The 14,915-nt window shown below is 47.9% G+C and overlaps 1 protein-coding gene across 1 annotated transcript in view; it reads right to left on the minus strand.

Moving 5' to 3' along the window:
- The window catches only part of LOC100602869 (keratin, type II cuticular Hb6), a 61,312-nt gene that overhangs the window by 2,691 nt on the left and 43,706 nt on the right, over positions 1–14,915 (minus strand). Inside the window, exons 2-8 of the mRNA XM_003252105.4 lie at positions 4,173–4,545; positions 3,153–3,361; positions 2,275–2,335; positions 1,419–1,514; positions 1,042–1,206; positions 659–784; positions 167–387 (exon numbers count right to left, since the gene is read on the minus strand). Coding sequence (XP_003252153.1) covers positions 167–387; positions 659–784; positions 1,042–1,206; positions 1,419–1,514; positions 2,275–2,335; positions 3,153–3,361; positions 4,173–4,541 — 1,247 coding nt within the window. The 5' untranslated portion in view covers positions 4,542–4,545. The remainder of the gene's footprint in view (positions 1–166; positions 388–658; positions 785–1,041; positions 1,207–1,418; positions 1,515–2,274; positions 2,336–3,152; positions 3,362–4,172; positions 4,546–14,915) is intronic.

Here is a 14,915-nt window from a genome sequence, read left to right on the forward strand (position 1 = left end):
GACTCAAACGGGGCTAGATCATACTTAAAGGACTTACACAAATTACCTGTCTGGTTGCAGGGTGAGGAGGTTAAGAAACAAAACTTGAATGCTGCCAGGAGTGTGAGGACAGAGCACGCTGAGAACCCTGGCAAGGCTGGGAAAGGGAAAGGTCTATGGGACCCACCTCTGCTCCTCGCCCTCCAGCAGGCGCCTGTAGGTGGCGATCTCGATGTCCAGGCCCAGCTTGGAGTTCATCACCTCCTGGTACTCCCTAATCAGGCAGGCCATGTCCTGCTTGGCCTTCTGCAGGGCGCCCTCCAGCTCGGCCAGCTTGCAGCGGGCATCGCTGAGAGCCGCCTCACCCTGCTGCTCAGACTGGGCCACCGCCGCCTCCAGCTTGGAATTCTGAAGAGAACAGAGAGAACAAGGTAGATTAGAGTCCCTGGGTCTCTCTGATGCTTACCTGGATGAGACCATGCTCCCCACCAAGCTGGGAGCATCCCAGAACAGAGCCTCTTGCCTTCATCACCTGGGACTCACAGAGACCACAACCAGGGACTCTACATGGACAAAGGGGCTGGAGAACGAATGCTGAAATCCAGATACGGCACACATAGGCTGTGTGACAATGGTTAGGCCCTCAGTCTCTCTGACCTTGGGCACAGATGCGCCATACCTGGCACTTGGCATTCTCCACCTCGGCCGTCAGCCTCTGGATCATGCGATTCAGCTCGTTGATCTCCTCCTTGGTGCGGCGCAGGGTCTCCCCGTGCCTGATCACCGTGGCCTTCATCTCCTCACACTGGGGGAAGTAGAGATGCTCGTGAGGCTCAGGGTGGGGCCTCCCATCCATTCAGGGCACCACGGATGATTTGCAGGTTGTACGGTGCTCAGCCTGTGCAACCACACGTGGCAGTCCTGCCCTACCACCCCAACCTCAGATTGGCAGCCATCTCTTCTCATCCCTAGTGCATCCCCAGAAAAGGAAGCCTATTTAATAGATAATCTCAAATCCCTCCCACTGCCATGTCTAGCAGGCAGGCGTCCTGTGCCACTCACCTTGCTGCGGTACCAGGACTCGGCCTCGGCCCGGCTGCGGGTGACAATGTCGTCATACTGTGCCTTAATCTCGGCGACGATGCAGTCCATGTTCAGGTCCCGGCTGTTGTCCAGCTTGACAACCACGGAGGTGTCTGAGATGTGGGATTGGAGAACGCGGATCTCCTGCAGGAGGTGAGGGCAGTGACTTTAGTTGAGAAGACAGCCCCACCCACCATGTCCTGACTCCATCTCCTCAGGCTTTCTCTGGTCCCCAGCCCTGCCCCCTCACACAGCCTCAGGGACTGCAACCTCTACCCACATTCTGTCCAACACTCCCACCCCCATCTCTCCTCTCTGCTGGCTTCCAGATCTCTGCCTGGCCCCTGAGCCCGCACCTCCTCGTACAGCTGCCTCAGGAAGTCGATCTCCTGGATCAGGGCCTCCACGTTGGCCTCCAGGTCTGATTTGCGGAGGTAGGCGCAGTCCACATCCTGGAAAGGTGGGGAGTGTTGGAGCTCAAGGACCCTGGTGATCCAGCCTCTAGATTCCTCTCTCTTCCCACCCATTCCATGAAGCCTGGGGAAAGGAGTCCCGAGTGTCTCATTCCCATGTCCTCTCCTTCCCTTCTGGCTCTTCCCGGGGTGACCTGGCATCCTCTGCCCCTCTGAAGACAAACCCTGTTTGTCTTGGGCATGGCTCACCAGCCTTTAACTGCTCCTTACCCTCTTATCTCTCTTTTCTCCCCTTTCCTGCTCCAGAAAGCCTGCCCAGACTGACCCCCCAGCTCTCACACCCTGACCCTTTCCTGTCCCTCAGCAGTGCTCCAAGAGCCCAAGGGCTACTCCTGGTTCTTCTCCATCCTCCCTTAGACCCTGGGATTGTGTCTCTGCCTCAAGGTCAGACTCCCCAGAATGCTAGACAGACTGCACTGTCTCTCAGCAGAGACATTGAGTCTGCTATGTCTCCAGGGAACTCATTCACAAGCCACAACCTCTGGAACACAGCAGGACACACAGAGGACAGTGCAGCCATCCCCTCACCCAGGGCAGGTGTTGGTGGATATTCCCGGGTCATTGCCCATTGACAAGGCCCTGGATGCTCCATACAAAGGCCTGCATCTGGGCAGTCCTAGCCTGCTGTGGAAAGGTCATTGCACCCCACACTGAGGTTGAGACCCCCTGTATGTCCCCAGGAAGAGCCTGTCATTCTGAGATCCCACAGATCTGTGCTTCTCAATCCTGTGTCACTTGCCTTTTTCAGAGCCACAAACTCGTTCTCAGCTGTTGCTCTCAGAGAAACCTCCTCCTCATACCTGACACAGAGCAGAGAGCAGAGAGGAGAGGTCAGGGCAGGGCAGGTCTCTGCAGAGCCCCCATCACATCACACTTCATCACAGCGATAGGGGCAGTACTAGAAACACCTCCACACAGCCCTGGCCTGGCAGCCTAGCTGAGCCCTTTCTGATTGGATGTGGGATGTGTCTGGGATTCTCTCTCCACTTTGAACTATGGAGGGAGAGGGCTCATCTGGGACCTCCCGGTCCTGTTCCCAAAGGGGCTCTGAGGTCCCCCAGGAGGCAAATAGGACTCAGCCCCCAGCCCCATCCTGGGAGTAAACAGCATGGCCTCCCAGGGACTGTAGCCCCAGCCTCCCTTCACTGGTATCAATCCCAGCTCAGGTATGGGGCCTCCTGGACCCGCAGACCCTCAGGACTTAGAACCCAAGGCAGTGGGACACCCAGAGCCCAAGACCTGTCACTCGTGAGAGACCCTGGGCTCACATCTGACACGTGCTACACATCTGAAAGGGCAGGTATAGGGGCTGAGGGTTAGGAGAGAAAGCCTCGACCCTGCAGAGGCTTCCTCCCCACCGAGCGCAGGGGAGAGCTGCTGGGTGATGTGGCTCAAGGAAGAGAAGGCTGAGGTGGGACAGAGACAGGTCATGGGAGTCACAGCCCTCCTCTTACACAGGTATCTGGGCAAAGATTCCACAAAGGAAAAGACCCCGCCACCCTCGGTCAATCTAATGGTCATGGCCACTCACCCTACCTGGGAGTTCTTATTGTCTAATCCAGGGTACTTAACCTAAACCCCATTCCTGTGCCCAGCGTCCCTCCTGCCCACACTCACTTCTTCTTGTAGCCCTCCAGCACCTCCTGCACATGGTTAAGCTCTGAGGCCAGCCTCCCGCTGTCAGCCTCCACGCACTCAGCCTCCCGCCGCAGAGTCTCGATGTAGCCCTCAAACAGGGGCTCCAGGTTGCTCTGGCAGCACTCGCGGTTCTGGTAGAACTGCAGCTTTGTCTCCAGCAGTTTGTTCTGCTGCTCCAGGAAGCGCACCTGCCATTTGGGGTGAGGAGGGGCAGATGGTTTCTGGTGCCCCAAAGCCAGCTCTGGGGGCTTGTGAGGGAGGTGCTTTAATGGGAACCCCCAAATCTGGAGCTTGTCTGAGATTGAGTAGAGGTGGGCAGTGGGAGACAGACAATTTCTGGATTTCCTGGTCATGATCTGTGTCTAGATTTCCCACTCAGGAGTGGAGCAAGGGCTGGGTGGTGTCAGTGCCTGCTCCCTGGGAGTTGAGTGACCCCCCCCCGCCCCAAGCAGATGAACACAAGTGGAGGCTCAGCCCCTCACTATGAAACTAGGTGATCAGCAACCCTCACAGGCAGAGTACTCAGGTTCAGATCACAGATGGGATTTCTGGGGATGGTGCCAGGAAGAGGGTGTCACAGGCCATCTGGAAGGGAGCTCAGCTGTCCCAGCCCTTCCCCTGTGTCATCTGGAAGTCAGTGCACCCTACTCTGTCACCCTGGGGCTGCCCAAACCCCTCTGAGTTCAGCAGCAGCGGTCACATGCCTCCCACCCCCAAATCCCTGATGTCTAGCTTGTGCCCCAGAGCAGCCTGGCCACACTTTTCCTTCACAAGCTCCCCCTATCTGAACTGTCAGCTGAGTCTGCATCTTGAGTGCATGTGTGTGTATGTGTATGTATGTGTATGTGCATGTGTCTGTCCATCTGCCTGTATGCCTCTCCCATCAGACTGAGATCTCAGGCAGGCAGCGGTCTTTGTGCCTCTGACTCCATCCTCAGTGCCCAGCCCTGGCTGTGTAGGTGGTGGGGGTTCAGGAAGGGTGTGATCCAGGACACCCACCTTGTCGATGAAGGCTGCGAACCTGCTGTTGAGGGACTTGATCTGCTCCTTCTCCTCCTGCTTCACACACTGCGCGTTGGGGTCGATCTCCAGGTTGAGGGGCGTGAGGAGGCTCTCGTTGACCGACACGGTGGTGATGCATGGGGGGCTGGGCCCGCACACGCCCCCGGAGCGGTAGCCGAAGCTGCGTCCGCAGGAGCCGGCCCGGAAGCCCCCGCATACGCTGTGGCTGCCGAAGCCCCCGGTGAGGCCACGGTAGCAGGAGATGCCACGGTAGGGGGCGGCGGTGATGCAGCAGCGGCCGGGCCGGGGCCCGCAGGCCGAGATGCAGCTGAAGGCGCGGCCACCACAGTAAGATCCACAAGTCATGGTGCTTTTTGGGGAAGAGAGGAGGTTCTGAGGATGGAGACGTCCGAATGGAGAGCACAGTGGTCGGGGCGTCAGGCGTTCACTACTTGCACCTCTGTAGGCCTTTTATATAAGTGGGGAGACTGTGACCACGTGGGTCGGAGCAATTAGAAGGCTTTATGGGCTTGGGTTGTTTAGCTGCTGTCGCTCCCCACTTAATGTGCTTAATTGGTGCCCAGAAGCAGCCAGATGTTTATGATCCTTTGCCTATACTGCAGTTTTCTTCTTCAAAGGACCAACTCACGTCCCGCACACCCACCTCAACCTCCCAATACACAGTTGAGGAAACTGACGTCGGACGAAGGAGTGGGCAGTGACTCAGGTTGGAATGGAAGGGAAGGCGCAGAGCTGCTGCTCTTCCTGTCCTGCGGGGTTTGACATTGTCGATGCCGCTGTCCGCGGTGCTCATAGGACTAGCCAGGAATGTTGGGAGCGGGAATCCCATGATGTGGAACTTGGGGGCGCTTGGTGGTTTCTCCGAACTAGATGACCTGTTTCTGCACCCCAAAAGCCCCATGTTTACAGAATCTGTAACTTAGTCACCTTCTCAGGAACCCAGTTCCTCCACACCTACTCCCAAATCCCTTATCTATACCTATCAACATGTTTTTCTCCCTCTCTCTCTCTCTCCCACTCTCTGGTGCACACACACATACACACACAAACTCACACACAATGCACTCACATGCTGGCCTTCCTACTCACAATCTCTCCTCTCTCTTTCACACACACACTCACACACACGATGCTTTCACATGCTGGCATTTCTACCCACCATCTCACACACACACACACTCACAGGTCCTCACCTGCACATTCAACTAGCATGTAGACTAGTCCTCAGCCCACCTTATTAGGTCATATTGGCCAGCCTCGGCTGAGCGGAGGCATTCCCTCCCTCAGAGTGTCCCATGCGGCCTCAGGGGCACACACTAGCCCACTGGCCCCAGGAAAGCACAATTACTTCCCACAATTACCCTTGTAGGCCCTAGACAAGGATTGAATGTCTGGATGTCCTCTCAGGCCTCTGTAACCTCCAGGGCCTAGAAGGTCTGGGATGAGCACCACTGTTATGCATCTGTATAGTATCTGGCTCAGAATATGAGATCAAAAAGAGCCACATGAGGAGAGCATCCAGCCCCTGCCATTATCCCCTGAGTCCCTGCTGCTTTCCACACTATACTCCTTGAAACTACTGCACAGAAGTTTCTCAGTACCCTTGGCAGGTGCCAGAGAACAGATCTATATTTGTATGTGCCATCCATCCAGTGTGAATAGTGTGGGTTTTAAACTCACGAAGGCTAGGTAGGAACCAAGGCTCTGCCCTGAGTACCCCTGTGTGATCTAGGGGAAGGCAGTTGACTTTCCTGGGAAATAGGTTAAGGCTTTCCCTCCTGCTACTGCCTTAGAGTTAAAGAAATGTGTACATGCTCAGTGGACTCCAGAGCACAGAGCAGATGGGCTTCATTACAATCATTAGGAGGCGGTGGGCTCAGGGGCAGTGTTTATTGAGAATTCACGTTCTGACCTGCTAATTGAACCAACCAGAATTTTATTTTAATGAAATTGATTATGATAAAATCAAATAGAGTAGACTACACCAGAAAATAGCAGATTGCACCATATGTCATGGGAATAACTTGTTACATGCCCTTTTTGTTTCAGTTGTATGGCATATGTGTACGTATGTGCATACCCAGTCACTATGTAAAATTATTTCTTACTATAGTTGCAGCTGAAAAGTTGAACTATCTATTTCTCACTGTATACAAAAACCAAATTAAAATGGATTAAAGACTTAAATGTAAGACCTGAGACTATGAAACTACTAGAAGAAAACATTGAGGAAATGCTTAGGACATGGGCCTGAACAAAGATTTCTTGATCGAGACCTCAAAAGCAAAGGCAACCAAAGCAAAAAATGGGCAAATGGGATCACATCGAGCTAAAAGAACTTCTGCACACCAAAGGAAACAATCAACAAGGTGAAGAAACGACCTACAGAATGGAAGAAATATTTGCAAACTATTCAACTGACAAGAAATTAGTAGCTGCAATATATAAGGAACTCAAACAACTCAATAGCAAGTAAACCAAATAATCTGATTTTAAAATAGGCAAAAGATCTGAATAGACATCTCTCAAAAGAAGACATATACATGACCAACAGGTATATTGAAAATGCTCAACATATCATCAGAGAAATACAAATCAATACCACAATAAGATTATCATCTCAACCCAATTAAAATGGCTTTTATCAAAAAGACAAAAAAATAATGGATGCTGGCAAGGATGTGGAGAAAGGGGAACACTTGTACACTGCTGGTGGGATGTAAATTACTATAGCCACTACGAAAAACAGTATGGAGTGTCCTCCAAAAGCTAAAAATAGAACCACCAGGTGATCCAGCAATCCCACTACTAGGTATACATCCAAAAGAAAGAAAATTCATATATCAAAGAGATGTCTGCACTCCCATGTTTATTGCAGCACTATTCACAATAGCCAAGATTTGGAATCAAACTAAGTGTCCATCGATGGATGAATAAAGAAAATATGTTACCGGTACACAATGGAATATTATTCAGCCATAAAAAGGAACGAAATCCTGTCATTTGCAACAACATGGATGGAACTGGAGGACATTATGTTAGGGAAAATAATTGAGGCACAGAAAGACAAATTTCAGATGTTCTTACACATATGTGAGAGCTAAAAATAATTGATCTCATCAGATAGAGGGTAGAATGATGGTTACCAGATGCCGAGAAGGGTAATGGGGAGGGGAAGATAAAGAGGTGTTAGTTAATGAGTACAAAAATACAGTTAGATAGCAGAAATGAGATCTAGTGATCAGCAGCACAATAGAATGACTATAGTTAATCATTTATTGTGTATTTCAAAATAACTAAATGAATAGGCTTGGAATGTTTCCAACACAAAGAAATAATAAATGTTTGAGGTGATGGATATTCCAAGTACTCTGATTTGATCAGTACACACTTCATGCTTATCTCAAAATATCTTATGTAGCCCATAAATATGTTAACTATTATGCACCCATAAAAAGAAAACATAAAAATAAATAAATAAATAAAAAGTTTGAATACATGGCATATTAGTTAAGCACACAGACTCAGATTCCAAACTGCCTTGTTTCGAATTCTAGCTCTGCCACTCTCTAGCTCTGTAAACTCAGGCAATTACTTAGCCTCCATGTACCTCATTTCATGATTTCTAAAATGAAGATAATAATAGTACCCACCTCATAAAGTTGTAAAGATTAAAAGAGTTAATCCATGTAAATCACTTAGAACTAAGCCTGGCACACTCTAAGTGTGTAATCGTATTAGTTGTTGTTGTTGCTGCTGCTGCTGCTGCAGACATATCAACAGCATTGATGGGATATACTCACCCACACGCCTAAGCCATCTGTGTCCAGTTTTCATTAACCGCCTATTTTAAAGAACTTGTAGAAGGATTAAATGAAATAATGCATGGACAATGTTTAACAGCACCTGGCACATAGAAAATGCTCAATAAATGTTATCTACTGTATTCTACAATGGGAGCCAGTCCAAGGGGCAGAGGATCTGAGACCTTCGACCATGGTTACTCCATTTGTCCTCGAAAAGAACCCCAAGACACATGCCCCTCCTTCAATCTCTGCTCCAGCCTGATTGCCTCAGAGAAGGTCCAGTGAGAATCTCTTCCCTTTGGCAAAGCAACACACCACCAATCCTTGGGCAACCATACTACTGGATGAGAAGAGAGGCTTGGATAATCTAAAAATTCTGTAATCTGTGAATAATTCATAAGTGTGTATTTATTATTTGGACTTAACAGACCATCAGAAATCCTCAGTCATAAATTAAATGATGGCACACTCACTCATCTTTATTTTTGCCTGATCCTAAAACCTCCTGATTAGTCAGTAGCCAGAGGATTTCATGAGGTCGAGGATGGGGGACATGGCCTTGATAATTCATCCAAGTATAATGGGGCTCCAATGAGAGCAAGAGAAGGCAAGCTTTCATTGCAGATGGACAAATGGAAGTTGGAGTTGAGGAAGAGCTTCCCAGAAGGAGACAAGTAGTCATTATTTTCTAAAGGAGCTTGCATTATCTCTTCCATTTAGGGAGGCTTTAAGTAAAAGAAAGACACTTCTTATTCTGCAGTGGCCACCATTTTTGTGGAGACAAGGTGAACCAAAAGACCTTCAGATCTGGAGATCAGAATCTCTTCTTTTCGCCCAAGTGGACCTTTATTTCAAGCGGCACCTGTAAAGACTGGGCAAATTAGGTGGTTTTAACATTAGAAAGTTCTTGTTCAGTGCTCCCTTCAGTTCATTCTGCTCCCTGGAGGGTATTATAAGGCAGACTCCTCAAGATAGTTGATTGCTTAGACTCGACAACATTTTCCAGATGGGGGACTCGGGGATTTTGTGACTGATATTTCCTAGCTCTATGCTCAATCCTGTCTTAATTTTGGAGGGAAGGAGGCACTAAGAGGAGGAAGGAGACATGGGTTCTGGAGCTCCCAGTCTGGTAGAGCATATCCGAATTCATGAGAAAGGCCAGAAGTCTAAAGAGGGCTATTTTTCAGACATACTGTCAGATACTGAGGAATGCAATGACTGCTGACAGTGCCCTTTCTGGGACAATGTGCAATTGCAGCTAGTCTGATGGGAAAGGCAAGAAAGGCTCCCTGGAAAGGGTGAGGACAAGTTTTAGGCAAAAGGCGGGCAGGACAGTGTTGATGAGAAGATGTGCATGGAGGCATTTCACACAGTGAGAGACAATGAGACAGGGCTTGTGGGTGGAAAACAGGTGATCCTGTGGGGCCTTGCAGGAGTGGAGAGGATCATGAGATACTGTGACAGTGGAGAGAGAGGGAGAAAGCTGGTTGAGGCACAGCCCTCATAAGCAGGGACAGTGTCGTCCCCAAGACTCTGCTACACAGCTGTGGGCTGGAAGGCAGCCTGTGGGCTCTACATCTGGAGCATCTGCATGCTGGGCTTACAGGTGTCCAGAAGGCCATGCCCTTACTAACCTTGCAGCTGGCTCATGCTTTCTATTCATTGAAAGCAGGTGCAGGCCAGGGTCCAGTGAAGGAAGTTGAGAGGTAGTGGGGTGGCTGCTTACACAACACCTGGGATGTTGAGATGTTGATAATGGAATTGACCCCAGGCGGGTTGGTTCGGTGACTGGGGAGAGGCCCAAGTCAGAGCCCTGCCTTCTCAGCCAAGAGAGCCCAGGATGCTGGCCGATTATCCATCAGAACTCTCCAGAGAGAAGTCCCACTGGACAAAGGGCCAGAAGACCCCTGTAGGATGCCTGGGTGGAGCTGGAGCCTGACTCAAAAGCTCCGCCCTGGTGACATTCATCCCACTAACCAGCTGAGTGCCTGCACCTCCCTCGCCCCATGTCCCTGCCCTGTGAGGGTTCATTACTATAAATCTGGAACTACGGTGCCCACCTCTTCCAGTGGGTCTACACACACTTCCCCTTGGTGCTGTGCTGCTTCCCCCATCCACCTCCTCCTCCTCTGCTCTTTCATCCCTGGAGTGACCCGTCTACCATACTCCCCGGATCTTCTCCCATTTTTCCTCCACTGTCCTCCAGTTTCCTTCGCTTCCTGACTATCTCCCAATATCTCTCCCTCATTTTCTTCCCCACCCATGCAGCACTCTCTTTCTCTTCTTCTAAGTCACCCTTGAGAAGAATAGTCTAAGACCAAGTATTTCTTTCTGCCTCTTTTCCTAGAAATCTCCTCTGATTTGCTTCTCTCTTTCCTTCTCCAATCCGACACCTGGTCTCGACTCTTCCCCAAGGCCTTCAAGATCCTTATTCTCATTGGCTGACTTTCCCTACCACCCCCTTATAGCCCAAGCCAAGGACTTTGCATGGTTTAAGGACACATCTCACTCACTTCATTCTTCCTTCAGGCCCCAGCAAGGAAGGTCACCCCCCTCTACCCCCACCCCCAGGAATGGCCACATCATCTGCTTCATGTGTCCCCACCCTGTCCTACCACAAAGCTTTGCACAATAAACCATCAAGCTTTGATGGCTCCATTACTCAGCACTTAATATGCAGCTGGTATTCTTTTCATTCATTCAACAAATATTTATTGAGCACCTACTATGTGCCAAGCCCTTGGAATATATCCACGAAGAAATCATTTGTACACATTGATGTGTTGCAGGGTTTGCATTTTTGTTGATCATCTGGGTATGTGTCCCTGCTTTTCTCTTAATACTGGAGGCTTGCCAAGAACAAGGGTGAGCTCTCCTATACTCTCTGGCCCTGAACCCTGAGAGCAACCTGCAGGGCCCTGCAGAGGGCATGGGGCAAGATGAGTGTTTGTGTTTTTATGTTATGTACAAACACCAGCTACTGTGTGATACTTACTACCGATGGTCGATGGCGTACAGAAGGGAGTGCAATGGGACAAACGCATCCCTTCCTTTGGGATCAGACACACAGGTTCTGGGTGCCAGCTCTGCTACTAACACACAACCTGAGCCTTAACTTCCCTGGACCTCAGTGTTCTCATCTATAAAACGAGAATAATAACACCAACCTCAGAGGGTAACTGTAAAAATTAAATGAGTTAATGCATGTTGGACTCTTAACATAGTATCTAGTATGGTGTAAGATGAACATCAAAAGATTTTATTATTAAGTTTGGAAGAATAGTCATAAAATAGCTTTCTACATGAAACATCTACTACTTACATAACTTAAGAAAAAAAATAGCCACATACCCCAGAAAATCTCTTGCATAAATGCACCAGAAGACATGAGAAAGGATGTTCATAGCAGCTCTGTTCAATCTACAGAACTCTGGAAACAACCATATGGCTATCGAGGTAGAAAGGCAAATAAACTGTGGCATAGCCATGCAATGAGTGCAATCCACAGTGAAAATGACCACAGGAAAGCTACAGGAAGCAACTTATTTAATGAAAGAAACCAGATGCACAAGGATCCGTGCAACATGAGTCCATTTATGTGAAGTTCAAAAGCTGGAAAAAGAAACAATATGTCATTGCAAGATGGGTACATTGGTTCTAAAACTGTAAGAAAAGCAAAGGAATAATTAAACACAAAATGCAGGAGAGGAGTCACCCTAGGCCAGGAAGGAGTAGGGTACAATCAGAACAAGGTACATAGGAAGCTCCTGAAATACACACGTTCTATTTTTTCCTATAAGTGGTAGGTATTGGTACAGATCTAACCACCTATGCATTCTTTTGTGTTGAAATATTTCACAATAAAAATAATTGTTATCTCCATAAAGTTAAAATCTATCCTCTTTACCTTGCCAGAGCCAAGACCATAGAGTGGAGATTCTGCCATCTTCCCTCCCCTCCTCTCTGTCACCTTCCCTCCCCTCCTCCCTTCCCCATGACAAGGTTTTTTCACTCTGAATAAAACAAGTTGAATGTCCTTTTAGGTCTTCAAAAATTAGCAGCAATTAATTCCTGAAGTTCAATGAAATGGTGTCACATTTGAATTTTTCATACCTTGTTTTAAATTACTTCTTACATCTTTAAAATTGCTTAGTAAGGACCAGCCATTAGTAATTAGCTTGTGTTTATACATGTTGTTTTTATAAGGAGTTATACTGGTAGAAAAGGTGAAGTGTGGATGAGATGTACTTTGACTCACAGTGCTCCTCAGGACACCCAACTGCTGGTTTACTGGGGACATCACTGCTCAATTGTGGGCAGTGCCCCGAATTCCAGATGAGGGTACAAAGAGCTTCAGAAGTTCTGGCCCAGCTGCCCTGAACTCACAAAGGGACAGCAGGTGCCATACTCTTCTCTGGGGTGACCAGATGGCTCAACACAGTCTGTGACCTCCCACATTTGTCCTGTCACAAGGCCACACTCTGAATGTTTTGCACAGATACCCTGAGAGCCCTATTCTCTTCTATTTTTTTCCTCTCCTCTCTTTTCCCATCAATCCTGCCTCTGTTTTCATTCCCTAAGGCTACTCTGCCTGCCTTTGCCCTTGAAGCACAGCAGCTCCAGGGGGCTACAAGCCAGGTCATTTCACTTTTCTTCTCCTCAATTTAATGCAAACCTCTGTAATTTACGAGCTAATTTTTCTAGGACCTGCTCTGTTGGAGTGGGGGGTGGTTCATTGGGTAAGTAGAACATAGTACAATCTGTCAAAGTATTGCCATATACCAGAGGTATGCAAAAAACTAAAACTGATGTTTTCCACCCCGTCCTCCAATTCTTAGCCACGGGGTGCTGCACATCTAACTCATACTCCTTCCCAGCCCCCAAGTAGCCTCACATCGCCTTGTGTCCCTAAATGGCCCCTCATGGTTCTAACCATCCCAACCCACTTTGGCTCTGCCCGTCTTCCTTAGATTGACTCTCTCACACCCTAAATTCACAGATAGTTCCCTGTAAACAACTTTCACTACCCTCTTGAACTTATCCAAAGATTAGGAAGTCAAGGGGTTGTCACAGCTTATGGGTGAGAAGGCATCGCAACTCCTGGCTCCATCACTTACCAGCTGGGAGACTTTGGGCAAGTTATTTAACCTCCCTGACCCTTGGTTTCCGCATCAGTAAAATGGGGATAATGGTACACACTTCATATGATTGATATGAGAATTAGAGATCATTTACGATGTACAATGATGATCACATAGTAGGTGACCAATTAAAAAGAAACATATTCTTGTCAAACTAAGGTCTGTGTTTCTCTACACAGTTCTTTCTAATTCTAATTCTTTACACAGTTTTTCCTAATACAGGGGTAAATGTACTCAAGTGATCCAACCTCCATCTCCTGGATTCAAGCAATTCTCCTGCCTCAGCCTTCTGAGTAGCTGGGAATACAAACACGTGCCACCATACAGGGATAATTTTTGTATTTGTAGTAGAGACAGGGTTTCACCATCTCTGGTCTTAAACTCCTCAACTGAGGCTGGTCTTGAACTCCTGACCTCAGGTGATCCACTTGCCTCAGCCTCCCAAAGTGCTGGGATTACAGGTATGAGCCACTGCGCCCAGCTGTGATTCAATTTAGCATCATCAGTCTGACATTTTATGCTTCCTAGGGTGATATAATAAGAGTTATACAGCATCTTTTATGAAGTATTCTGGCCCAACAATGTTTAATTTAAACCTAATCCAGCCTCTAGCCCAGTGCTGTCCAACAGAATTTTATGTGAAAATAAACAATAAATAAAATAAAAATAAATAATAAAGAAGTGTTCTTTATTTGCACTGTCTAATAAGGTAGGCACTACTTACAGGTAGCTGCTGAGGACTCAAAATGTGGAAAGTGCAACTGAATAACTAGATTTTTAACTTATTTAGTTTTTACTAACTTAAATTTAAGTAGCCACATCTGCCTATTGTCTACCAAATTAGACATCCCAGCTCAAGATTTACTGTCTAGTTTATAGAAAATACAAGGGCTATAGCCACAAATTAAATTATGTAAGATGTAGTTTTAAAATCCTTAGAACAGTTAGGAAAATTGAATCTGAGATGAATACTGAGTGGTGCTTTGGAATTATTGTTAATTTTCCTGCTTAAGAAAATAGTACTCTCCTTATTCTTAAGAAATTCCTGCTGATGTATTTAAGGGTTACATGCCATGCTTTCTGTCACTCAAATAATTGGGCAACTGTGAAAGTAAATATGGTATAATGTTAACTATTGAATTGGGGTAACCAAGTAGAGCATCAATGCATGCGTGTTGTATTATTCCAATTTTTCTCAATGTTTGAAAGCTCTCATCATAAAAAAGATAAAAGACAAATATTTAATAATCTGCTGACGGTTCCCACGGTAGGAAAAGTGAGATGGTTTTCAGCTGCCAACTGAAAAATCTGGAGATGGGGAAATCCAGATTTGTGTTTCAGGAGCACTTTAGCCACAGCTGGGATGGAACTGAGAGATGGTATTTATTGATGCCTCAGCCTTTCCTGAAACCCCTCTCCCCACATCACACTTAACACATAGGTCTCCTCCTCCCAGTTTCTCCCAGCACCTGTCCTCTCTTCTCTTCGCCTCGCCAGGCTCTCCTCCTCCTTCTCCTCCTCTCCTCTGCCTTCCCCTTCCCTCCCCAGTGCCTGCAGATGAAGGAATGCCCTGCTGACAAGACACTTTGAAGATGAAACATGCTGACTCCCCCAGAGCCCAAGGCTGACATCTTTTACAAAGAAGAGGGTGCAGGCCACTCCCCCATTAAAGCACATTCTGGAGAGGCATTGGACCCCGCTAACCACCCAAGCCCATAAAGAACAAATTGCCCCAACACCGTCTTCACAGCCAAGCCCCTTCAGAATCTGCA

This window comes from Nomascus leucogenys, chromosome 11, assembly GCF_006542625.1.
Source record: "Nomascus leucogenys isolate Asia chromosome 11, Asia_NLE_v1, whole genome shotgun sequence".
NCBI lineage: Eukaryota > Metazoa > Chordata > Mammalia > Primates > Hylobatidae > Nomascus > Nomascus leucogenys.